At 36.8% G+C, this 26,794-nt stretch overlaps 1 protein-coding gene across 3 annotated transcripts in view; it reads left to right on the forward strand.

The window, feature by feature from the left end:
• DHX9 (DExH-box helicase 9) overlaps positions 1–25,889 on the forward strand; it is a 260,921-nt gene extending 235,032 nt beyond the window's left edge. For all 3 annotated transcript variants that reach the window (XM_073216869.1, XM_073216867.1, XM_073216870.1), the window contains 16 exons: positions 2,886–3,027; positions 3,467–3,549; positions 7,236–7,392; positions 9,406–9,506; positions 10,976–11,189; positions 11,372–11,466; positions 11,760–11,833; positions 12,988–13,140; positions 14,993–15,153; positions 15,978–16,089; positions 16,674–16,835; positions 16,941–17,068; positions 21,550–21,779; positions 21,944–22,059; positions 22,762–22,962; positions 25,250–25,889. In XM_073216869.1, the coding sequence (XP_073072970.1) occupies positions 2,886–3,027; positions 3,467–3,549; positions 7,236–7,392; positions 9,406–9,506; positions 10,976–11,189; positions 11,372–11,466; positions 11,760–11,833; positions 12,988–13,140; positions 14,993–15,153; positions 15,978–16,089; positions 16,674–16,835; positions 16,941–17,068; positions 21,550–21,779; positions 21,944–22,059; positions 22,762–22,962; positions 25,250–25,580 (2,460 nt within the window). In that variant the 3' untranslated portion in view covers positions 25,581–25,889. The remainder of the gene's footprint in view (positions 1–2,885; positions 3,028–3,466; positions 3,550–7,235; positions 7,393–9,405; positions 9,507–10,975; positions 11,190–11,371; positions 11,467–11,759; positions 11,834–12,987; positions 13,141–14,992; positions 15,154–15,977; positions 16,090–16,673; positions 16,836–16,940; positions 17,069–21,549; positions 21,780–21,943; positions 22,060–22,761; positions 22,963–25,249) is intronic.
• Positions 25,890–26,794: the final 905 nt, after the last annotated feature.

The following is a 26,794-nucleotide window of genomic DNA, read 5'->3' on the forward strand; positions in this document are numbered from 1 at the left end:
ACACGTGAGCCATTCAAAGCTTCTGGTCTGAGTGCAGAATATTTGAAAATAGGAAATAGTCATTTTCTGACCTTAAAGATGTTTGAGAGAGATTAATTAAAATAAGTAGGATGCAAATCCAGCATGGGAGATTAGTATCTGTGAACATCTTGGCAATCGTGCAAACACCCCAAGGAACCATGATTTCTGGATACAGCTGTTCTTCATATAAAATAAATGGAATAGAGAAAGTAGAGCCTGATGTTTTGTGATATCTGGTGCCACAGAAATCTTCTATTTTACCTCAGCCTAGTTCTTTTATCATGTGTGTAAATATGATAAATAGAGGTACAAAGTCAGGGAGCTGTACCCCTTCGTTTTGAGACCTCTAAGATAATTACAGTTCCGGATAAATGTCAAAAGGGGTACATCAAAGATGAGGATCCTAGAATACTGCAAAGGAACACATTCAGACACGTCTTTAGCCGCCTGTGGTATGGAAAGTATTACCCAGTGTCTGGGATCTTAGCGATCACAGTTAGTGCTCTGTAAAATACAGCTGTTTTAATTAATTCAACATAGAACTGTGAGGAAAGAGATAATCACTTAAAGCCTCATGCTGCTAAGGCTGAACTCCAGGAAGGAGTAATAGGATTTAGAGAGAAAATGAGATCAGATATATACAATAAAAATGTATAGAAAACCCCATCCTGGAGGATAATTTGAAGTATTCTTTTGGAATGACTTAACATTAATCCTTAATTTCTCATCACCACTACTTTCTAACTAGTTAAGTTAGATATTGTGTTATTTTAAACATACTTGATAATCCAAAGGCAACATAAGTTGCAACAAGAGGCAGGACAATTGGGAAAAGGATTAGATTGGGAATAGAGAAAATCAGTATTATGTCTAAAGTCATTCATATAAATTTAGGCAAAATAATTTAATCTCTGAGCTTGTTTTTATCAGAATAAAAAAAGAAATCTCACTATTGTTCTGGAGCACAAAACAATAGTATACTTCTGCAGCTGTGGTTTTTACTGTCATGTGACACAGATGTTAATTAAATTGTTCTGGACGTCCCTCCATAGCCCTGATGCTTCTTTATATTGTAGTGTACAGAACATTTCCGTGTACTGTAGAGTAGTTGAGAGGAACAGTTAGGCCATGTGTGCAAAGGTGTAGCTATGCAGGTGTAGAGAGATGATGATGTTTTACTGGTGAGCCTTGCCTTGTAGTTACTCTACGTGTGACAGTATGTAAAACAGTTACTGAGGCCCAGAACATCTAGGGAAAAGGAATAAATTATTCAAGGATGAGTAGAGCAACTTCATGGGCTATCAAGTGGCATGTAGTCTGAGAAAGTTATTAAACATTCATTAGTGGTCTTTTACATTTAAGTTCTGTTCTCCCACACAAAATGCCTATCCTGCGAATATTTATACCAAGCCTAAGAATTACAATGAGAATTAGAAGATTACTTTTCATTGCTTTTTTTGACTATAAAAGTAATACACCTATTAGGAAGATATTGGAAAATAGAGTAAATTTTAAGAGAAGCCAAAGCCCACTCAAGATTCTGCCATCTAGAAGTAATTATTTTTACGCTTGGTCTTCATCTCTTCACACTTTACGTGTAGTCCCTGTACACCACCTTAACTCGTCCCCTTTATATAACAGCATGTTGTGGTATTAGAGTGGTAGCATACTTTTCTGATGACTTCATAAGTTAAATCATGGAGATTTATAAATACTGTTTCTAATATTTTGTTATGTATGCTGAGGCAAACATACTTGTATATAACATCTTACACACTCATTTGATTGTATCATTGGAGTAAATTTCTAGAATTGTTGGGTCAGAAGGTATGCATATTTTATTTTTATGCATTTTGCCATACTGAGGAATAATCACAGATTGCTAATCAAATCAGCTAAGACTAAAAGAAGTATTTCTCTTTTTAGTATGAATTTTAAAAGGTTTTTTTTAAGTCAGGGCAGTTGAAGAAACTGGAAGCTTGTAAGTCAGAATACAATGTGGGAAAGAAATTGCAAGGTCATTTGTTTCTTTTTAGTTTGAATAATCATCTTGATATTAATCTTTTCTGTCCATACTGAAGGAAATTTGACCATTGGGACTTCTGAAGATGGTGTTTTAGTACCTCATTAATTTGTAACAACCTCTATCAAGGATGGCTTCCTTGAGTCTTTAAGACAGTTGTGTTGAGGGCTCAGTACAGTTAACTACAGTAGGTACTGCTTAAGGAATATGCCATCTTCTGTCCCTGCTCTTTTTAGAAGGCTGCAAACTACAAAGGTGATAGGCCTGGAAGTAGCCCCAAGGTGACAAAAGCAACCATAGGAACAATAACGATGACTGCATCTCAAAAAAGGCAAATACCCGATCGATTTGTAGCTCTCTTAGAAGTCAGCTATTCAGTAGAAATGTTGAACACTGTGGGAGAGACAAAAATACAGAAATAATTCTCAGTTAAATCATTTTTTAATGTGTGCCTTCACTGTGGCCGGCAGTTACAGGAACAGGCTCCCTATGCGTGTTCTGTTTCTTTCCCATCTGAAAAATCACTCTGATTATCACTAAGAGTCTAGGCCAGTGGTGAAATTTTATTTTCCATAAAAATCTTGGAATCACTTTATATACATATGAAAAAAGGGCATTTTTAAGTGTCTGCCATAGAATTAAGTGGTAATTTTTTTCTGTTCTGATTAAAAAAAATAATAAATTTTGGAATTTCCTAAAAAGATACCATTACTATTATTCTTTCTGTTAATTACTGAGCTGACTGGCAGTGAAACAGATTTAAATACAAAAACTTAGTAACTATAGTAAAAAGTATAGCTATAATTTTGTAGCTTTTAAATCACTCTTTTTCTTGTCTCAGCCTAGAAGAATCAGTGCAGTTTCTGTGGCAGAACGAGTTGCATATGAGAGAGGAGAAGAGCCTGGAAAAAGCTGTGGCTATAGTGTTCGATTTGAGTCTATACTTCCCCGTCCTCATGCCAGTATAATGTTTTGTACTGTAGGTCAGTAATGTGTTTTATTTTGATTTTCACTTGGGGTTTATATTGTGTTGTTTGTGAAGAAAATTTGGTAACAGCACAGAATGGCTGCAAACAATAAATCAAGGAACCAGTCTCAGAATTCTTGTTTAAGTACAACTTTGGCATTGTTTTCTTCATGGAGGGCATGATGTACCAGCTGGTTGTTCTAGCTTAGAGAAAGTGAAATCCACTAAAGTTAATAGAGTTGAGTCTTCTTATACTCTTTTCATTAAATAAATTTGTTTCAGCATACACTGTCAACTTTGAAAGTACTTTCTTTTCTAAGGTGATGCTGGGGTTGTATTAGTTGAAGCATAGTTGATTGTCTAGAAATTTGTTTCTTTTCACTTTCCTGTATTACCCTACCTTAATCAACCTTAGAAACTCATTTCCAGTTGTTGCTCTGATTTTCTTTCCAAAGGTGTGCTCCTAAGAAAATTAGAAGCAGGCATTCGAGGAATCAGTCATGTAATTGTAGATGAAATACATGAAAGAGACATAAATGTAAGTAACTTAATGAGTTATGGTAAGGTACTAATGCTAATATTCTGAAAAAAGGGAAATCAGGGTGGAATATCTTTGCTTTATTCCCCTTTTCCCACTTCTCACATCTATCAAAACCATGAACTTGAGTCACTAAGATAGTGGACTTTCTAAGCAAGGCTATTAAACCTTTTTTTTTCTTGTTAAACTCACAGAATGCTAAAAGATTTTATTGTAAATAAAGTAAGTGTAATTACAGTGAGCATGAAGAGCTAGCACAGCTTAGCAGCTAAACTAATGATTTATGACTGAGTTTCTGATGGAATTGTAAGAATCAACTTCTTTGAATTGGAGTTTTATTTTTTTATAATATATAATTTTATAATTTATAAGTCATACAGTTAAATTACTAGTAATTATATTGATATAATTAATATGTTTTTGGATATTTGCCAGCTCTAAGCTTTCCAGATACTAAGGATAGTCATGCCAGAATTAGGAAGAAAGTAGAGTTTCATATCCTTCCCTCTTTTGGCTCTTCGCAAAACTTACAGAGAATTAATTTATTATGTGACTGTATAATTCAAAGACTGATACCATAAAAGCAGTGACTAGTTTTTCTGCCACTATTTTACATATCCAAACAAAAGTGTCAGTGGATGGACAGTATGTCATTCAAATGGTCGCTAAGCTTCTGTTGATTAAAACATTTATTGGCGCTCCTCCTTTTTAGGAAATAACTTTTATAGCTGTTGATAATCATTTTAATTTTGTCAAAACTTCAGCCTTAGTGGTTGAGCTAAAGCACTACAAAAGTTTGGATGGTTTATCAGGCGGCTTTTTAAATCAGAAACCTATTTAGTGGAATCAACTTTTTGTTGTTTAATCATTCAAAATCTTGAAAACCTTCTAGTTTTTTTATTATAATTACCCAAAATTGAGTGTTTCAGTATGTTTGTATTGTTCCTAGAGTTTAAATCATTCCAAATACTAGAAACCTGGATCATCATTAGTATTTTCCTAGAAGTATGTGGTTTTGGTCAGCTTTCCTTGAAAAATTATCAGGTCTCTATTAATGTACCATTCACAGTAAAAAATGGAAAAATGCCTTTGCAGAAGATTTTTATGTTCCCTTTAAATGAACCTTATCCAACAGGGAAAATGCAAAAGAACCTACAGTCCAATTGCTATAAATGATAGAATAGGAAAATTTAACAATGTGGCTGAACAAAAAGTTAATATATAAAAGTCAGTTGCATTTTATGTATAATAAACAAAACAGCTAGAAAAAATAAAAAAGATACCACTACAGTAGTCAGAATGATAAGTAAGAATAAATCCAACAAAAACACATGCAAGACTTCTATAGGAAAAAGAAGTTTATTACAGAACATTGAAAAGACCAGATATCATGGTGATGGCTGGGTGGGCTTAAATGAGTTATGGTAAGGTACTAATGCTAATATTCTGAAAACTATTAGTTGAACGTAATTCTAATCAAATTCCCAGCAGAGGTTTTCTAGGATTTAATAGTCTTGTTATAAATACTTAACAAGGAAGATTTATGGCCCAAATAACAAGGACTAGAATAGAATGGAGGGTCTTTTATTATAGATAGCAGGACTTAATTTGATGCTCTAATAATTGAGATGCATTTGACAGCTTGACCAGTGGAATAATACAGAGTGTAGAAACAGATGTTATGTTGTATGCACTGTTGGTATGAAAGGAGATGGCATGTCCAGGCCAGTGGGAGAGGGAATGGACTAGTCAGTCAAAGGAGCTTGAAACACATGATCATCCAGAAGGAAATAATTGAAATTGGATCCTTGCCTCATAACCGAATGCATGAGTAACTCCACATAGATTAAGAACTTAAATGCCAAAGCAATTTAAAAATTCTTAAATGGAAAATATAAGTAAACGTCTAGATAGCAGTGTCCAAAAGAAATACAAGGTGGTGAGCCACACACATAATTTTTAATTTTCTTGTAACATTTTAAAAGGAGAAAAGAAAAAGGTAAAATTAACTCAGTATATCTACAATGTTTTCAACATATCAATATAAAAAATATATTGAAGATATTTTACATTCTTTTTTTTTCACATTAAGTCTTCAAAATCTGGCATGTATTTTATTTACACTTAGAGCACATCTCATTTTGGATTAGACATATTTCATGTGGCCAATGGCTCGTCTGCTGGGCAACCTATGTCTAGAACTTATGGAAGGATTTCTTAAACCATGAACTGCACTAACCATAAGAGACTAATATTAAAAATTCAGGTCATTTTTATTAATTCAAAAGGTACTTGTAAAAAAAACCATAAGCAAGATCATTCCAGTATAGCCAACAAAGGATTTGTATAGAAATACATAAACACCTCCAAATCAGTAATAAAGGTACACATAACTCAATAGAAAAATAAGTTAAAAATACGAACAGGCATTTCACAAAAAAAAAAAGGAAAAATTTTTGGCTAGTAAACAGGAGGCTTTCAGTCTCACTGGTGAATAGGAAAGTATGAGTCAAGATCATAATAAGGTACTGCTTTATATCAATTTGAATAATAATATTTAAGTGATGATGCAAAGTGAGAATATTAGTAGGAGTAGCTCTTATCTGCTGCTCGTGGTGGAATATGAATTGATGGAACCACTTAGGAAAACAGTTGAGCATTATCTCCTGAAGTGTTCAACATTTATGTACCCTGTAACTGCAGTTCCAAAGCCACACTTAACCGTAGAAACCTGGCATGTATACAGCAGGAGAAAAGAGTGTTCATAGTAACAAATGTTCACAATGGTTAAAATCCTGGAAACAACCCAGTATAACAGACAGCCCTGCCGTATCTCCCTACAGCAGGTACCACCAGACCCACTGGTTAATTAATTGGTGTACTTACACAATGGAATATTAAACAGTCATCAGAAAGATGTAACTGTTGTCATAACTAGTAACATATGGATGGATTCTAGCAGTGCTGTAGTATGTGAAACAAATCCCAAAAGATTACATGAAATGTCATATTACCATGAAGTTGAGAGTAATTCAGAAAACATGTATATACGTATATGTGTGTAAATATGCATATATGTATACTTTAGATATCTGTATACATGAGAGGAAAGCTTCATGGAAAGGAATAATAGAAGAGAAAAGGAATAACACAAGATTCAGGATGGTGGTTTTCTCTAGTTGGGGGAAGCTGAGAGCAATGGGCACGAGGGCCACATGCCAGAGAAGAGTTTTGTTCTCACTTTCATGTTTGGTCAGTTGGTAGAATAACAAATACTTTGTTTGAATGAACCATATTAAAACCCTCTCAGCATTTTTAAGATTAGCCTTACAGGTGATTGGATGATTGATTTTTTTGGCTCATCATGGCCTTCTCCTTTTCCCTAGTTATGTGCACTTTTAAATACAAATTTCATTGGAAAATTTGAGATGAATTCTTCACTCTTATTAATGTTTTTTTTCTCTTAACCTTCCCCTGTCCAAATAGCTCTCATTTCTAATTAGGCTACAAACTGTTATTAAAGCTATTTACTGCATCCCATTGTAATCTTTAATCTACATTTCCACAGGCCATCTAGAAACTGAATTTCACTGATCATGTATGACTATATAACACAAGAAGTCTTTTAGGTAAATCTCATTAATATGAACTTCCTGTGCAAATTTTTTTCATTTGTGTTTTAATAGACTGACTTCCTTTTGGTAGTGTTGCGTGATGTAGTTCAGGCTTATCCTGAAGTTCGCATTGTTCTCATGTCTGCTACTATTGATACCAGCATGTTCTGTGAATATTTCTTCAACTGCCCCATCATTGAAGTTTATGGGAGGACATACCCAGTTCAAGGTAAATTGTTGTGCGGGTGGGGTCGGGAGGGTGAACCTCTTTTGTGCAGTAGTGCTTGGGTGTTCGAAATCCTGTAGATTGGAGTAATTGTCTAAAGGATCTTCAAAGTACAGGCCAAATTAAGTGCATCTTAGCTTTCTCAGAGTTTCAGGCAAGCGGTAGTGAGCACAATCTGTGGAAGAAGTTTCTTTCACTGCTTGAGGTATTTGTATATCCAGGACATTTCTTGGATTTGAGCTTTACTTAAAGCCAGACTTAAATTTTGAAATTATATAGTTGAGTGTAAATCAGTACGACCCATTGATGTTTATGGGAAATACCTTAAAAATTTTAAGCAGCCATGGTCAAATAAAAAAGAGAATCCTCCTTTTTAAAGCCAGAGCAAGCAGATTTTGAAAGGAAATTCAGGTGAGTATTTCAAGGTCAAATACTTCTGATAGGTAAGAGCTTTATTTTCTTTAGAAGATTTATCCCCATTTTCTAGGTTAGTCATCTAGTAGCTTGATTTAAAAAGAAGAATTATGGCACAGTCTAATAGAGGGCATGAAAATAAGCTAAGAAATTTGCAGTGTAGGTAGGAATGGCTATGTCAGGGTGCAGTTTTTTTGAAATTCAAAACTAATGGTAGCTTGAAATAAAAGCCAGTGCAGTTGTATCTCACAACTGTAAGGCTAACAGTTCTAAAACTGCTTTATGTGTACACTGGAATTGAAAAAATAAGAAAATGGATGTAGGTGATGGGAGCCAGGTTTACCGTTGGAGTGAGAGTTTACAGGTAAATAGGAGGGAAGGCTTGAATGAACCGTGTGTTACTGGGTTACAGTAAGAACTGGTGTTAGATACAACTGGGCAGATACAGAAATAATGGTAAATGTGTATGGATACATGGGTTAGTATATATACATGAATTTCCTAGTTCTGTCCCATGAGCAGGCCTCAAACCAGTGAAATCTCAGTAGCAAGGAACATGCCCAACACCAGGTCACCATCTTTCCAGAACTATTCTGCAATTCAAGAAACCAGCTGTCCTTGGAGAAATTCCAGAATCTAAAGCTGAGGCAGGCAATGTGCAAGATGAGCCTGGAACAGAAAATAAAATAAAGGAGTGGTGCCTGAAAACAAAACAAAACCACACTACAGTGATGGGCACAAAGGGACATAGGAGCCAATCTGAAAGAGCTCTCAATGGCCAAAGCAGGAATATTTGTGAGCAAAAATGTTACACAGTATTGGATTATAACCCTCAGTATAAAATAAATACCTACAAATCTACATATTGGTTGAATAAAGATAAGTCTTTAATATGGAATAATAAAAAAAGTAATGTATGTACATACTCCCTTTCTACCTCAAAAAAAGGTGAGGTCTGTCCCTTGAATGTGCTGTGCTTAATGACTTGCTTCCAAAGAGTAGAGTATGAAAGTGGGGGAACAAGTATAACACTACTCAGGTGGTCAAGATTAACTTCAGCAGTGATGAGTCATGTCGATTGTATGTACCCTTGATATAATACAATGAGAATGGTGCTTTGGGGCTCTTAGGTCCTAAGAGGAAGAGTTGATGAGGCACTTGAGGTCCATCACTGACCTTCAGGAAAAGAATTGATCAGCAGATGTCCTAACATCTGCATTGAGGCCCTTCTTTAGAGTAATAACTAAAAGCCCATGATAATATGTACATCTTGACAGAGGAAGTACAGAGTAGGGTATATTACTGTTACTGATGTTAATTCTCTCCATACATAATTCCCACACTGTTCATGTGCACAATAGGCATTACATGAATGTTTGAATACTGTATATAGAAGATAATCCTGAGTGGCTTTGGGGAAACACTGAGATGGGAACACTGAGTTTGGTAAAAGAGGTTGTAGGCACTGGAATTTCTTGGCAATTCTGAAGAATCAGATTGAAGGGTATTAAAATAATTTTGGATTATGAATTAGAAAATGAGTTTTAAAGACTGCTGCATTCTAAAAGTCGGTAGTACTTACCTGACTGGCTTGTCCTGCAGAATATTTTTTGGAAGACTGTATTCAGATGACCCACTTTGTTCCTCCACCAAAGGACAAGAAGAAGAAGGATAAGGATGAAGATGGTGGCGAGGATGATGATGTAAGTGAATTTCATGGAAGATATTCATTATGGGAAAACTATTGCAGAGAAGAGACTGATTTTAATAAAAGCATGCAGTGAATGCTGATGGACAGTGACTGCAATGGGGTGTGGGGGGGGGTCTTGATAATATGGGTAAATGTAGTAACCACAGTGTTACTCATGTGAAACCTTCATAAGATTGTATATCAATGATACCTTAATTTAAAAAAAATACAGTGAGTTCACATTACAGAAAATGTTTAGAAACTGACTATAATGTCTGTGTTTGTAATTAATTGTATTTCACTCCCAAGAAGCCCACATTCAGTAACAAGCTCTTTTCATACCATAATTAAAGTCATATGTCTGCCATAAAGGTCAAAAGAAAAGGGGAAAGTGTAAGATGTTTAAAAGCCCCCACATGGTTAGAAATAACTCCATTTTATAAGGCTTTGCTACTTAAGAGTGGTTTCTATGGACCACAACGCCTGGGAAACTGATAGAAAGGAAGAATTTTGTGCCCTACCCCAGATTTACTAAATAGAATCTGTATTTTAGTAACTCCAGGTGATACATATGTAGAGTTTAAGAAACAGCAGCTATCATCCTAGATTAGAGAGAGAGACTATATGGTGATGACATTATCAGATGGAGAGAATATTAAATTAGGGAATTGAGAGAGCTTTCCTAAGAAACAGGAAAGGAAAGAAGAGTGTCAATTTGTAGTTCTTGAGAGAAATAATATAAAAATGAATCTTGAATCTGGTAATTTGAACAGAATGAGTACTATAAGACAGCCAGCAATGCAGAATTTGATAGAAAATACCTTGGGATTGGGTATTTTTAATCAGAAAACTCAATGTAAATGAATAACATTAGAAAGTTATTATTAGAGAAAAAAATACTAACTGTAATAACTTTGTTTCTCATTACTGATAGCTTGGTTTATTGTTGATTCTAAGGCAAACTTACTGGTAAATACCACATGATTTCAGAAATAGACAAAGGTGGTCAACTGCCCTACATGCAGGACTCATTTAAGAATTAAATGACTTCATGTTTGGTATGAGATGAGCCTGGGAATTATACAGGGAAGTATGATGTATAAATAAAGTAATCATGTGGTATTTCAAGACAGGATCATAAGAGCAGTTCATTAATCAGTAAGGAAAGTAATACTGCAAAACCAAGAGGTTATAATCATGAGAGAGAAACACTTGGAGGATGGAGTCATTAGAAAGTTCAGGGTCAAACTGAAAGCTTATGCTTGAATATTAATCATATCCTATGGGAAATAACAGCCATGAGAAAAAATCAGCATGTCACCATGCAGTAGAATATGTTTTTGGAAATACATTTTCTTCTATATGCCAGATGTGATTAAAACAGAATAAGGATATGAAGTATCATTTGGACCTTAAGAGTAAAGACTCATACGAGCTATTGTAATTGAGACAATCCAAAGTATGTCTCCCTATATTTTGTAGGCAAATTGCAACCTGATTTGTGGTGACGAATATGGTCAAGAAACAAAGATGAGCATGGCTCAGTTGAATGAAAAGGAAACTCCTTTCGAACTCATTGAGGCTCTACTTAAGTACATCGAGACCCTTAATGTTCCCGGAGCTGTGTTGGTCTTTCTTCCTGGCTGGAATTTAATTTATACCATGCAGAAGCATTTGGAAATGAATCCACATTTTGGTATGAGTTTTTGAATTCTCACATATTCGAGTCAAAAAATAAATGAATATTTTTGCTTGTGCTCTAGCCAATTTGTGGAAACAATTTAAGTTCTGTCAGTTTTTCAATAAAAGTATACATAATGTAGAGCAGTTTCAGACTGAGTTCCTGTTTTAGACCTTGACTTTTCTTTATTGTCACAGGAAGCCACAGGTACCAGATTCTGCCTCTGCATTCTCAGATTCCTCGAGAGGAGCAGCGCAAAGTATTTGATCCAGTACCAGGTGGAGTAACCAAGGTAAATAATAAACATTACAGTTATGTTTGGGGTTGGAAGTTGTACATATTAAACAAATGTTACAGGCCTAAAAAGAGCTATTCAAAAAAATTGTGATCCATTTAAATTAAGGAGGAAAAATAGGAATCTTCTCTTTCTGTACTTAGTAGGTTTTTCATTATCTAGTGGGCAAGTGATAGTTTTAAAGACTTCTGTAATCCTGTTATTTGTTACATATATATAAAGCAACCCTTTCGAGTTTATAATGGCGAGATATTTTTTGAAGTGTGATTTTTCTTAATATTTCTTCACAGGTTATTTTGTCCACAAATATTGCGGAGACCAGCATTACCATAAATGATGTTGTTTATGTCATTGACTCCTGCAAGTAAGTTCCCAAGGAACCTGTCTGCCTAGAATAAATGTTAAGAATGTTCCATGTAGTATCTAGTATCAGTTAATAAAATCAAAAAACACCTTAGTTTTAAACTCCTGTGTTCTAAAAAAATTACTCTGTGCATACACACACATACATACACACATATACTGGATTTTAGACTAATTAATAATTCTCAGTGTGTTGATCATGACAAATCAGTTATCATAGTAGAAAGTGACAAAGCTTAACTTTTGCTCCCCACTGCCCCTGTGTGCTAGAGTTTTGCTTATTTCCCTTTGGGTGTTTCCACTGACTTGTTCTGTGTATAAAGATGACAGTGTTTAACTCATGACAAATATCCTGCCTGTAGGACACTCATTTAAGAATTAAAAGACTTCATAGTTGGTGTGAGATGGGCCTGGGAAATACACAAGGAGCTATTGTGTATAGCTAAAGTAATTCTATAGCAGTTGATAAGTGGGACAAAAAAGTAAAAACTTTGTTATATCTGGTCTGCTTGTGTCCCATGTTTTCTCTATATAATCCCTCAGCTTGTTCTGGCATTTGGAAAAGATTTGCTAGTGCCCACTTTAGGGAATGGTGAATAGCTTGCAGCTCCTTTATGCCAACCCAGTCATTTAGTGCCAGCTGCCTATGTGTAACATTGAGGGATTCTGAGGTTGCTTAGAGGTTCAGAAGGACCATGGAGACACTGCTTGGTGAGCTTATCAAGTGCAGCATGTTCCAGGTCAGTTCATAACCTGCCCATCCATCACAGGTAGCTTAAAAATTAGACTAAATTTTGGAGTAGAGTTGGCTTGAATAGTTACCACTTAAATGTATGTGCCAGATCCAGTATAATTCACTTATACTTGTAAATAACAACCCCTGTGAGGTAGGTAATAGTATTATTCTCATTTTCAAATGAGGAAAATGAGGCACAGAAAGGTTAGTAACTTGGCCCAGATCGTCCAGCTTGTAAGGGGCACATGTATGTTATATTGCCTTTTAGTAGGTTGACAGCTAGGAGAGGACAATTAAATTATTGTTCTGTTCACAAATAGGCATGGCTATCTGGAAGGCATCCACCACTCAGTGGAAATATAATGGTTATATATTGGTAGTATATATGAGTTTTAGAATTATAACTTTTTCCTACCTAGGCAGAAAGTGAAGCTGTTCACTGCTCACAACAATATGACCAACTATGCCACAGTGTGGGCATCTAAAACAAATCTCGAGCAGCGGAAAGGACGAGCTGGCCGTGTGCGGCCTGGATTTTGCTTTCACCTCTGTAGTCGAGCTCGATTTGAGAGGTAAGACCTATTCTTGAATAAAGACTGAAGGCTTTTTTGACCCTTTACACATGCTCCCCCTCTGTTTGTGCTACCGTGAACTTAATAAACTCAGTACATAAATACCTCCAGTTAAGTACATTGGAGGAAACTTAGCTTGGATAATGAGATTGTGCAAGATCAGAATTGTCATTCGTGGCATGTGTGATACTGGTTTACTATTTACTAATTGCTTCTTAAGAGGAAGATTCATGAACATTATTTTGGCCCCCACGTAGTTTTAATGCTTTGGGATTACTGATACTTACAGAATGGTTGAACAATGCTTTTGTACTGAAGGAATTTTTTTTCCCCACTGCTAGCACATCACCCATCTCATTTGGTCCTCCTCATGTGCCTAGGAAATGGGGTGGTATTTGGATACGGAATCTAAAGCTTAAGGAGCTTAGCTGACTTACCCAGGACTGAAATCCAAGTCTGTTAATATCTTGTCCATTTCCACTTATACTACAGGGCCCTGTTGGGAATGTTTGTGGATAGTTAAAAAGTTCTCTCTCTAAATTAAAAATTTTAGATAGGTATTTAGCTGTATGTCTCTGGAGCTCCATGTGGTCTACATTAGCTTTAACTAGTTGATAGTAAAGATAGAACTAAAGGTTTTGTGTGTGTGTGTGTGTGTATCACAATAAAGAACTGTGGGACAGAGACTGATTTAGGTGACCAGATGTATGCGTGGTGTACTAAAGAAATACCAAGCAGTTTTGATTGCTTTTGTACCAGTAACCCATGGCTCCCTAGTAATTGTAAATGTAAGTTTATCTGAGCATCAAAAATTGACTCAGGAGACTGACTCCAACATTTGGAAGATACTTACTTAGTTCTTTGTAAACATTAGGTTGTTGTTTGAACTGAAGAAACAAGTACTGTGTTCTAACATCTTAGAGTAAAATCATCCATTGATTAGTAACAGCATGAGTAGACCTTACAATAAAGGATCTCTGTAGGATATGGAATAGATCTCTATGCATTTATGTAAACCTGCTTTAAACTGATTGTAGTCTTGCCAGCAATATTGGGTCACCTGTAAATGGTTCCTGTGAATCTTAATCATAAATAGTTTACAGGGAATGAGGCTGAATTAGAAATGTAGAGACCTGGCTCTTACTACTCTTTGCACCTAACATATGCATAACTGTAAACATTTGCCTTCTTTAGGCCTCTGTTTCCCATTCTATGAAATGAGATGAAAGTTCCTTAACCTTTCTGTGTCTGTTTCCTCAGTTAAAAAAGAAAGATACTGTAGTACCTAACCCATAGAATTTGTTTGAGAATTAAATGAATTAATGTGGAATACTGAGAACAATGCTTGGCACAGAGTAAGCTCTCAGTAAATGTTAGTTATTACCATTTTAATACTAATTCATAATAACATTATTAAATTTTTAAATGGTTTGATGATTTGTAAGATCCTTCCCAGGTGGCACTAAATTTATATGGGCCAGGAAAGGGCAGAGGTTGTGGGGAAATTTATCCCATATTGCATCTTCCACAAAAGGTCATGTTACCATTTTTAACCTTTGGCAGTACGTAGGACCTGAAGGAAGCCATAAGTGGTGGTTATAACATTAGGGATTTTGGATAATTTTTGTATCCTCCTTCACTCCTCAGTTGAAAATACTATAAAGCTGTAAATGTAAAGTTAAGAGGGTCTTGTCCAGACAGAGTCTTTGTAGTAAATATAAAACATCCTTTGATAATTATAAAAGGATGAGAACAGGACATTTTTATATCCCTGATTAACTCTCTGCAAAGATTTTATTTAAAAACGTGTAAAACAAGGTTCCACGTGGTTATTTATGGTTGTTTTCTCTAGACTTGAAACACACATGACGCCAGAGATGTTCCGAACACCATTGCACGAAATTGCTTTGAGCATAAAGCTTCTGCGTCTGGGAGGGATTGGCCAGTTCCTGGCCAAGGCGATCGAACCCCCGCCTTTGGATGCTGTGATTGAAGCAGAGCACACTCTTAGAGGTACCTACAAATACAGAACTACTGAGCAGCTTAATTAGACCATCTGTCTTATCCTTGCAAAAATAACATTTAAGAAATGAATCAAGAAGATACAGTCCACAGGACTGTGATAATGAAACTTCCAATGTTGTCTTAAGTACTTGGTGTGGTTAGTATTGTAAGATGAACAACATGTGGTAAGGATGGGAAGATACTGTTTTATTTTGGGGAAAAAATAGGGAAAAAAACAGGATGTCATCTGTTAAATCAGTATTTAACAATTAGAACATGAATTATGATACCCACAATACTGTATATACATTTCCTAGAACATCTATTTATGTTTTCTAATCACACTTCTTATAGACGTGGTATGGTATAGTGGGAAGAAATGTAGGCATTGGAGTCAAGGGAATCTGAACTTGAATTTTGAATCTAAACTTGTGAACTTCAGACTTTTGCTCTCCAGATTTCATTTCTTTTTCTCTAAAAATGATCAATATATAGTACTAGATTTTTATGGCATGTTAGATACGTATGCTGCTGTTGTGGTTGTTACTGTATTTGTAGATGTCTCATTGACCACTCAGCTTGACAGCCTCCAGGGTTTAATTCTGGTACCATCTTCATGCTAGGTGCTCCGGAATTTGGTTTCCTGTTTTTGAGTGAAGAGAATTATTGACTATGGTGTGGTGCTAAAAAAACAAGTTGACCTGACAAATGATGAATAATACTTCAGTGAAGTGCACTATCCTAACCTCAGTCTATAAAGAAATGTTTCCTCTTTGCCTGCGTTAAAGGGTGTTCATCACTGTTTCTGCTCACAAAGAAATATCTCCCCGCAGAGCTTGATGCATTAGATGCCAACGATGAGCTGACTCCTCTGGGACGAATCCTGGCTAAACTCCCCATTGAACCTCGTCTGGGCAAAATGATGATAATGGGGTGTATTTTCTAGTAAGTGCTTTGTTTTATTGCTGATATTAAATGGTTGAGCAGTTGACTCTTACCCCTCTCCACATAAAAATAGGATGTCAGGGAAAAGAAAAGCTAAATCCTCTGAAGTAGACCACTGGCTAACTTAGGTACTGAGAAGCACAAAATGGGAAGAAGTAACGATTCCAGTGGTTGCACACCTGGGCCCAACTCACTGGGGGAAAAAGCACAGATTTCTCAGAAGAGAAAGAAGAGAAGTGCAGTTCCTCTCAAGAAGTCCCTGAAACAAATAGCATTAGGAGACCAAGCATACATTATCAGAAGGTTTTGATGATTAAAAGATTTAGTAAGGTGGAAAAGAGAATAGGGAAGGAAAAATATAATACTTGGTCATTGTTTATGGTAAATATGCATCCATTAATATTAGCTCATCATTTATTGTCTCCCTTTCTGCTTCTGCAGAGAGCCACCGTTTTTGTTAAGCCAGTTTCAAGCACTAAGAAAGTAGTATCATAGCTAATAAAAACTGACCACAGTTGACAATAGTGCTCAAACTGTTGGAATAAAAATGTGATTTAGACTGAATTTTCCTGCATATCTTTCAGTGTGGGAGATGCTGTCTGTACCATCTCTGCTGCCACCTGCTTTCCAGAGCCTTTCATCAGTGAAGGAAAGCGACTGGGTTATATCCATAGAAATTTTGCTGGCAACAGATTTTCTGATCATGTGGCCCTTTTATCAGTATTCCAAGCCTGGGATGATGCTAGGTAAGCATTTGAAAAGGAGAGTTGTAAGATTTGGGTGAAAGTCTGGTTTTTAATCTGTATCTAGTTCTGTGGGCTTTGAGAATGACTCATATCTGTTTATTTCAGAATGGGTGGAGAGGAAGCAGAGATACGTTTTTGTGAGCACAAAAGACTCAATATGGCCACACTAAGAATGACCTGGGAGGCCAAAGTTCAGCTCAAAGAGATCCTGATTAATTCTGGGTTTCCAGAAGGTGAGACTCCCCTTCTGAAGATGTACCTGGAGTGACACCATGTAGTGCACACACACAGACAGTGCAGTACTTCTTAGGTTCAGACTTTAGCTGCTATGCTTTTCTATGTTCTCAGCTCACTCTTACTAGTTCTTTGAATTATGGTGATAAATCAGTCTTTTTTTTTTTTTTTTTGAGAGGGCATCTCTCATATTTATTGATCAAATGGTTGTTAACAACAATAAAATTCTGTGTAGGGGGGGTCAATGCTCAATGCACAATCATTAATCCATCTCAAGCCTAATTCTCGTCAGTCTCCAATCTTCTGAAGCATAACGAACAAGTTCTTACATGGTGAACGAATTCTTACATGGTGAACAGTACAAGGGCATTCATCACAGAAACTTTCGGTTTTGATCACGCATTATGAACTATAAACAATCAGGTCAAATATGAATATTCGTTTGATTTTTATACTTGATTTATATGTGGATCCCACATTTCTCCCTTTATTATTATTTTTATTTTTAATAAAATGCTGAAGTGGTAGGTAGATGCAAGATAAAGGTAGAAAACATAGTTTAGTGCTGTAAGAGGGCAAATGTAGATGATCAGATGATCAGGTGTGTGCCTATGGACTAAGTATTAATCCAGGCTAGACAAGGGCAGCAAGACATCCACGGATGCAGAAGATTTCTCTCAAAGCAGGGGGGGTGAGGTTCTGAGCCTCACCTCTGTTGATCCCCAAATTCTCACCTGATGGCCCCCCTGCGACTGTGCCTGTCTTAGGTTGTTCCTCCCTTGAGGAATCTTACCCGTCTCTGGCTAACCAGTCATCTTCCGGGGCCATACAGGGAAATGTAAAGTTGGTAAGTGAGAGAGAAGCCATATTGTTTGAAAAGGTTAGCATTTTACTTCTTTGCAGATCTATGCCCTGTGGCTTCTATGCCCAGCACTTGTCTCGAGGTATCTTTACCACCTAAAGGAATTATGATACTCGGTAAATTCAATATGAGGCACGAATTCTATTTAAGGGTTGTAATTAGGAAGGAAGAAGAAAAGCTATAGAGGTAGCATATGGAAGAAAACATGGGAGGATTGATTATTTCTTTGACATATCTTCTTGTATAGTACCTTAAGCATGTATAGGTTTTAAACTACTAACTAACTTGCACTCACATATTAACATAATAGGAATACGGTGACATAAACAAAGCAAATCTATAATTACCATCCATCTCCAGTGAAGCCAAGAAAACCATTTAGGCACCCTAGGCATTTGTGAAAATTTGTCTATGATGTGATGGATATTGTCCAACTGTACTTGAACAGTCTGAGAGAAATCAGACAAATTAAAGCAGCCCATTTCTGGGATCTGTTCACATCCCATATGTTCTTTTAACCGTAGATAGTCTATAGTCATAACATTTTGGAGTGCTACAACTTGCACCCCTCCCAACTCCTGGTTGAGTTCCAACAGTACAGATCCGGTCAAATTCGTTGTCTCACTGTATGCACATGCCAGCCTAGACATCTCCCTCCTCATTCCAATGGCAAGTCCAGGAAATGGTGGGGTGGATGCAGCCACAACCGCAGCATCGTCCGGATCCCTGTGGAGGCTTTTTGATGATCATCCCCCGGCACAAGTCCTCCAGAGAGTGCTGATGCCGGAAGCTCCTCCTCATATCGTATCTTAGTTCATTTTCTGGGTAGCCAAGCTAGGCCTTGATCTTCTGTTAGTCCATTTTTGGGTTCTGTAATTCCGCTGCTGTTTTGTTCCTTCAGTTTTTCCTTTGTTCCTATACTCCTCAGATGAGTGAAATCATTTGGTATTTCTCTTTCTCCGCTTGGCTTATTTCACTGAGCATAATACTCTCCAGCTCCATCCATGTTGCTGCAAATGGTTGGATTTTTCCACTTATGGCTGAGTAGTATTCCATTGTGTGTATGTACCACATCTTCTTTATCCATTCATCTACCGATGGACATTTAGGTTGCTTCCAATTCTTGGCTATTGTAAATAGGGCTGCGATAAACATAGGGGTGCATCTGTCTTTCTCAAACTTGATTGCTGCGTTCTTAGGGTAAATTCCTAAGAGTGGAATTCCTGGGTCAAATGGTAGGTCTGTTTTGAGCATTTTGATGAACCTCCATACTGCTTTCCACAATGGTTGAACTAATTTACATTCCCACCAGCAGTGTAGGGGGGTTCTCCTTTCTCCACAGTCTCGCCAACATTTGTTGTTGTTTGTCTTTTGGATGGCAGCTATCCTTACTGGTGTGAGGTGATACCTCATTGTAGTTTTAATTTGCATTTCTCTGATAATTAGCGATGTGGAGCATCTTTTCATGTGTATGTTGGCCATCTGTATTTTTTAGAGACCTTTTTTAGAGACCTGTCTGTTCAGTTCCTCTGCCCATTTTTTAATTGGGTTATTTGTTTTTTGTTTGTTGAGGCGTGTGAGCTCTTTATATACTCTGGACGTCAAGCCTTTATCGGATCTGTCATTTTCAAATATATTCTCCCATACTGTAGGGTTCCTTTTTGTTCTATTGATGGTGTCTTTCGCTGTACAGAAGCTTTTCAGCTTAATGTAGTCCCACTTGCTCATTTTTGCTGTTGTTTTCCTTGCCCGGGGAGATATGTTCAAGAAGAGGTCACTCATGTTTATGTCTAAGAGGTTTTTGCCTATGTTTTTTTCCAAGAGTTTAATGGTTTCATGACTTACATTCAGGTATTTGATCCATTTTGAGTTTACCTTTGTATATGGGGTTAGACAATGGTCCAGTTTCATTCTCCTACATGTAGCTGTCCAGTTTTGCCAGCACCATCTGTTGAAGAGACTGTCATTTTGCCATTGTATGTCCATGGCTCCTTTATCAAATATTAATTGACCATATATGTTTGGGTTAATTTCTGGAGTCTCTAATCTGTTCCACTGGTCTGTGGCTCTGTTCTTGTGCCAGTACCAAATTATCTTGATTACTATGGCTTTGTAGTAGAGCTTGAAGTTGGGGAGTGAGATCCCCGCTACTTTATTCTTCTTTTTCAGGATTGCTTTGGCTGTTCGGGGTCTTTGGTGTTTCCATATGAATTTTTGAATTATTTGTTCCAATTCATTGAAGAATGTTGCTGGTAATTTGAGAGGGATTCCATCAAATCTGTATATTGCTTTGGGCAGGATGGCCATTTTGACGATATTAATTCTTCCTATCCATGAGCATGGGATGAGTTTCCATTTATTAGTGTCCCCTTTAATTTCTCTTAAGAGTGACTTGTAGTTTTCAGAGTATAAGTCTTTCACTAATTCAGTCTTTTTATAAAGGAAGCAAAAGGTAATGATGCTGCAGTTGCAATGTAGTACACAGATGATTAATGGCTGTTTTAAGAATTGTGCTAGTTGGGAGGTTTTTTTAAAAAAAAAAAAAACATTTTGAATACTGATTCAGCTTTTAGCACTTTCCGGATGAGCAGTTATTGAATAATTTCAAATAGTGGTTTTGAAGTGATTATCTGTCTTGCTGTTTTGATCATTTTTAGATGTGAGGTCTACATATTTTTAAATTTTAAGTGGGTTTTAGTGTAGAGAGAGGTTGTTGTAAGTGGTGTAGAAACAGAAACCAGCTATTCATTTCTTTTATGAAGATGAGCTATTGTACTTTTCTTCTCCAACTAGATTAAGAGACAGTTAGTCCCTGAAACATCAAGAGCTAGAACACATACCAGAAATGGCTGTTCAGTTGAGAGAGAAGGTAGTTAGACAAGATGGCAAATTTTTAAAGAATATGATCTAAGTAACAAAGTAGTTCTCTTCTGTTGTGAACTGACTTGTGATTTTTGTTATATCAAAATTAAAAGGGAAGAACATTTTTTGTATGCTAGAATCCTCACAACAGTCCCGCAGTACAGATATTATTCTGTTTTATAGATGAGGAAACTGACAAGGAAGTGTAAATTATTTGTCTGGACTAGTCCAATGGTTATAAGACTACAGCTCAGGCTTGCCTAAGACAAAAAATATAGCCATGTTCTTAGCACTCACCACCGTTCTTTGCAAACTGTGATGAAGTCCTCATAAGCACAGTCTGGGGGGAACCATCAGCCCTCTTTCTACTGGGCCCCCCTTGAATTGTCTCATCATGCCATCTTCTCCAGACAGTTAAGAGAAGTAGATGGAATACTTTGTGGTCCTATCACTCCAGCTCTTAATTCTGAGAGTAAGTGATTAATTGGGGTTTTTTTTAAGTAACCGTTCTGAGCTTCTTTCATGGTGGAGCCCAGAAGCGGATGCAAACATTGCAGTTTCCTTACTGTGGGGACTGCAGCAGAACCTCCTTGAACTTAACTCTGGGTGCGAGAGTTCTGAAAAGAACGGAAATTATGTTTATTTGAAAAAAAGAGGTTTGGGAATGAGTTAGTTCTCCTAATTCATAAATAGTTTATGTGCAATGTGGGGATTAGTGAGGTAATCTGATTTTTTTTTCTCCATTCCTCTTAACAGATTGTTTATTAACACAAGTGTTTACTAACACCGGACCAGATAATAATTTGGATGTTGTTATCTCTCTCCTGGCCTTTGGTGTATACCCCAATGTGTGCTATCATAAGGAGAAGAGAAAGATTCTCACCACTGAAGGGCGTAATGCACTGATCCACAAGTCATCTGTTAATTGTCCTTTTAGCAGCCAAGACATGAAGTACCCATCTCCCTTCTTTGTATTTGGTGAAAAGGTAAGAAAGGATTAGAGAAGTTTACACTGAAGATTCAGATTGTTTTTATTGATGTGAAGTGGGAACATGAAATTAACTTTCAAAGCATGATTCATTATCATGATATGGTCATTGCTTGGCAGTGAAATGTCAGCTCTTTCCTCTTGCCCTTTCTCCATCTGCAGATTCGAACCCGGGCCATCTCTGCTAAAGGCATGACCTTAGTCACCCCACTGCAGCTGCTGCTCTTTGCCTCCAAGAAAGTCCAGTCTGATGGGCAGATTGTGCTTGTAGATGACTGGTATGGATTTCCAGATGTGAACTCCAAGCTGAATTCTTAAAATTGAGACATAATAGAATTCATCTAATCTAATGTAATCTGTGAAACAAAGCATGGCAGAATTTGATGGCACAAATGAGGTGCTTTATAACATTTGTGTTTTTGAAGCAAGTAGTATATCTTGATAGTATTGTTCATACTTGGTAGTAAGTTTTGAATAGACTCTGCCAGCAGAAGCAGGTGCACTAGGCATTGGAGCCGCATCTACCACCATAGAAATTAGAACCTAATGGAGGTTGGTTACCTCTTCCATGTATCGTATATACATTGGTTAGAGACTAGTGAGAAGCACTTTGTAATCACTTGGCAAAAATGGAGTAGAGCTCAATGGACATCAGTAGGCTCAGTCATATTTTCGACAACTTAAAAACTCCCAACTACTTGAGTCTCTTAATTCATTCTTTTATTGGAAGCCGAGTGATTTTGCTTGATATACTTTATGGTTTACAAGTCCTGTCAGTAACGAGCAGTAAGTTTTAAGAAGTTACCATAGATTATTATTCTCATATTCACATAAGTCTGGGACCATTACAGAGGTAGAAAGTACTGGTATTTGGTAAGAAGTTAAATTCATTCCATCACTTGCCATGTGTAAGGTTGAGAGATAATAATCTTTTTCTGTATGTATCCTTGTCATTTTTTTATTGTTTTTTTCTATTTTAGGATCAGACTGCAAATATCTCATGAAGCTGCTGCCTGTATCACTGCTCTCCGGGCAGCCATGGAGGCTCTGGTTGTTGAAGTAACCAAACAGCCTGATATCATCAGCCAGTTGGACCCTGTTAATGAACGTATGCTGAACATAATCCGTCAGATCTCTAGGCCTTCTGCTGCTGGTATCAACCTTATGATTGGGAATACACGGTGAGTACCACAGTAACTTAACTTCTCTTTGAACTCAGCAAAGGATGGTAATCTTACACTGGCCCAAAATTCCCAGAGTTAGTTGATAGAAGCCTCTTTATTTCAGTTAAAATTCTAGGCAAACACTGAGTATGAAATTTAATGCTGATTAACACACTGAGAAAAAAGGATGTTAGTTTTGTCTCTGAGTTCATGTTAGAGATAGAAAGGGACCTTAAAAGTACATATAGAGTTCAGAGTAGGTCACCTAACGGAAGTGACAGAGCCCAGACAGTCCTTTCCACAGCACTGTTTTCTTAAAGAAGTGTTGACGGATGTATAGTGCGTGGGGGGCACGGGGAGGGCTGTGCAACACAGAGAAGACAAGTAGTGATTCTACAGCATCTTACTATGTTGATGGACAGTGACTGTGAAACGGGTATGTGGGGGGGACTTGGTGAGGGAGGGAGCCTAGTGAACATAATGTCCTTCATGTAATTGTAGATTAATGTTACCAAAATACAAAAAAAAGGTGTTGACGGGAGGTTAAATTATTACTTAATGCATCAGGGTTTACCTTAGGGAAATTCAAGAATGTAAATACTTTAAAGAGAAATTCAATGTCTCTTAATTCTTGGAATGTTTTATTTGCTTCCATGTTTTTCACCTCTTAAAAATTTTCTTAGCCTACAGTTTTTTATTTGGAAATATTTGATAACTGCTGAAGGCAGATCAGTATATTGAATACCCATACAGTCTCTTAGGTCAGGTTCACTTAATTGTCAGCGTTTTGTGACACTTGTTTTCATATACATATCACACACATCTACTTGTGGTTAAGTTGCAGAGGTTAACATCAGTGTGCTTCATGTATCTTTTAAGAATATAGCTACAATATCATGATCACACCCTAAAATTTTAATTGTTACAGTAATGATATCCAATATACAAACATGTTAAAATATTTTTAGTTATCCAAAGATACCCTTTAATCTCCCCATCAAGGATCACTTATGGTATTTGTTACCATTTTAATATATAGACTTTCTGGGTGCTTTACGGATTCCCATTTTGCTGTAACTGAGTTATATTTTAAAATTTATTAATTAAACTTGTGGTACTTAGTGTGTGACAGGTGTTGTGCCAAGTGCTTTTCTTATACTAACTTTAACATTTGATCTACCTCTAATGTAGATGGATCATTTATCCCCTTTAATATGAATAAGGAAACTAGGCACAGAGAAGTCAGGACCCAAGGCTGTACAGTGAATGGTATTCAAACTCATGCAGCATAGTTCCTGAAAACAGTGCTCTCATTTATAATGCTGTACTGTGGTCCTCCCAGTGGGTCTGGTGTATAGAAGAATTATTTAAAACAGTCTTCAGAGACAAAGATTTAAAGTAAATGTCTTAGGCACATACAAATGCAGTGCTCATAGGTGTTTAAAGAGGTTACTTTTGGCAGGAGATGTGGTGATCAAGGAAGAGCTTTATGTATAATCTGCTCTATGGAGGACAAAGGTCCAGAAAGGAAAGATAGGATTAATATAAGAAAGAATTTAGGATTCTTCTTAAGTTCTAGCAGGGCCAAACTGAAACAGGGAGAAGTGAATAGATGAGACAGAGTTGTAGTAGAGTCCATACAAATCAGTTATGGATTAAAATGGGGGAGCAGTGCAGTGAAGGAATGAAGACAGGTCCTAGCCATATTTCTGACTTGGACAGCTGCTGAACTGGGAGTGCTTGTCTCTGAGGAAAGCTGCACAGGAGGACTAAGCAGTGTGGGGTACTTTGAAGTTGTTGGTGAGACGTCATGATACTTGAAATTTCTCATTACCCCTCATTTTCCTTGTTTGCCATCTGCAGTAGATTTAGTCGTAAACAAATTACCAAAGACATTTTCCCAGAAACATATTTCAGAGTTAATGCAGGAAAATATTGGGTGATAAAAATCAAATAATTTATTGCCAGCTCCAGGAGCTTCTTCCTAACATATTAGTGATTTCTTAGAATGCTATATGGTTGAACTCAGTGCAAGACAACTCACTTTACAGTTGCAAGGACATACTGACAAAATTTAAAGTCTTGGAGATGAACCAGAAAGAACTTAAGAAAAACAGATGGTCTCAGTTGGTGCAGCCTTCTCTCTCTCTTCTGGAGTAGTTGACTTATTTCAGTTTGTATCTGTGCATTTGATTTCATTCACCTTATGCAATAATTTTAAAAAATATATGACTGTTTTAATTTGTGATTAGTTGAGAAGTATTAAAGATGCTTTGCTAAAGTGGTGGTTTTGTGCTTTTCCTAGGTATGGAGATGGCCCACGTCCTCCCAAGATGGCCCGATATGACAATGGAAGTGGCTACAGAAGGGGAGGTGCTGGCTATGGTGGAAGCTATGGGGCCAGTGGAGGCTACGGAGGTGGTGGTTACGGTGGCAGCTCCAGCTCCTATCGGGGAGGGTATGGTGGAGGTTACAGAGGCGGTCCCCGAGGTGGCTACAGAGGTGGCTCAGGGGGAGACTACAGAGGGTCTAGTGGAGGAGGGTACAGGAGATCTGGGGGATTCCAGCGAGGAGGAGGTGGCAGGGGGGGCTATGGGAGTGGATACTTTGGACAAGGAAGAGGTGGTGGCTATTAAAGCCTGGTTATGTTGGTACCCATGCATGGACAGAAAAAAAGTGCATGCTGTTTTCCCAAGTTGTTTATTTGTTGCCAGTAAGTGAACCCATTGTCCACCAATTCTGTGTTTCATTGTAGTTTAAGGAAACAAGCATCTAGATACACTAGGATTTTGTTTATATTATGTAAAGTACAGTGATCTATTGCAAAAGTACTACAGTTTGTATTTTTTTTCTTTAAGGAGTAAAGATTTGCCTTTAAAATTAAGTTGATATTTTCTTGCCTTTAGTTTAATATAATAGGAAATAAAGCATTACATTGAATACTATATGTGTAGTTGTTGATCTCACATGTTACAATAATTCTATAATGTTAATTACATCTGTTAGCTCTAAACATCAGAGGAAAAACTGTACTCTGTTTTCAAAAGTACACCAAGTGATGTTACTACTTATAGTAGTTAGAATAAATAGCCTTGAAATAGAAATGTTACTCTTGCAGTAAATACTGGTCAGTACACAATTTCACATGGATCACTGCATCTGAATAAAACTTTTGACCTAGGGCTGAACATTTTGGTTTTCTAAAAACCCAGCACTAAGGTCAACATTCCCTTTTCTAAGTTAGTTTCTGGTGTAAAAATTAATTTTAATTAGAATTAAAAAATTCACAAAATTCTTAAAGATAGTAGGCAAAAAATGAAGGTAAGTCAAAGTTTCACCAATGCATAAAATTTAGATATTTGAGAAATCCATTGTAAAGTGTTGTAAGTGTATAATCATCTCTACTAAACTAGCTTCATACCCTTTGAAATATGTTAGTATACTTATATTAGATGTATATAGATAATGCTGTCATGTGGGTGGCCTTCTATTTTGTCTGTATCCTTTTCAAAATCTTCTATGTGTGTCCTCTAGAGCACCTTAATGTTGATACACTGATGACTCCTTTCTCTTTACAGACTTTCATCTGTATCTCCAACTGATATTTCCTTTCTGAGCATCATACCCTATAAATATAATTGCTTACTGAACGTACATTTCTGTTTAGATAGCCCATAGAAATAAAAAACTCAGCACTTGTAGAACTAAAGAAAACCACCTAATTCACCCTATGCCCTATACGCTGTTTCTTGTTCAGTTTTGTCTTTTTAATAAAAAATAGGGGTTGCAGCTACTTATTTGCCAAAGCCACATATATTACTGCATATAGTCAGTTTCTATTTCCAAAACA

The sequence above is a fragment of the Manis javanica genome, chromosome 11 (assembly GCF_040802235.1).
Source record: "Manis javanica isolate MJ-LG chromosome 11, MJ_LKY, whole genome shotgun sequence".
Lineage (NCBI taxonomy): Eukaryota > Metazoa > Chordata > Mammalia > Pholidota > Manidae > Manis > Manis javanica.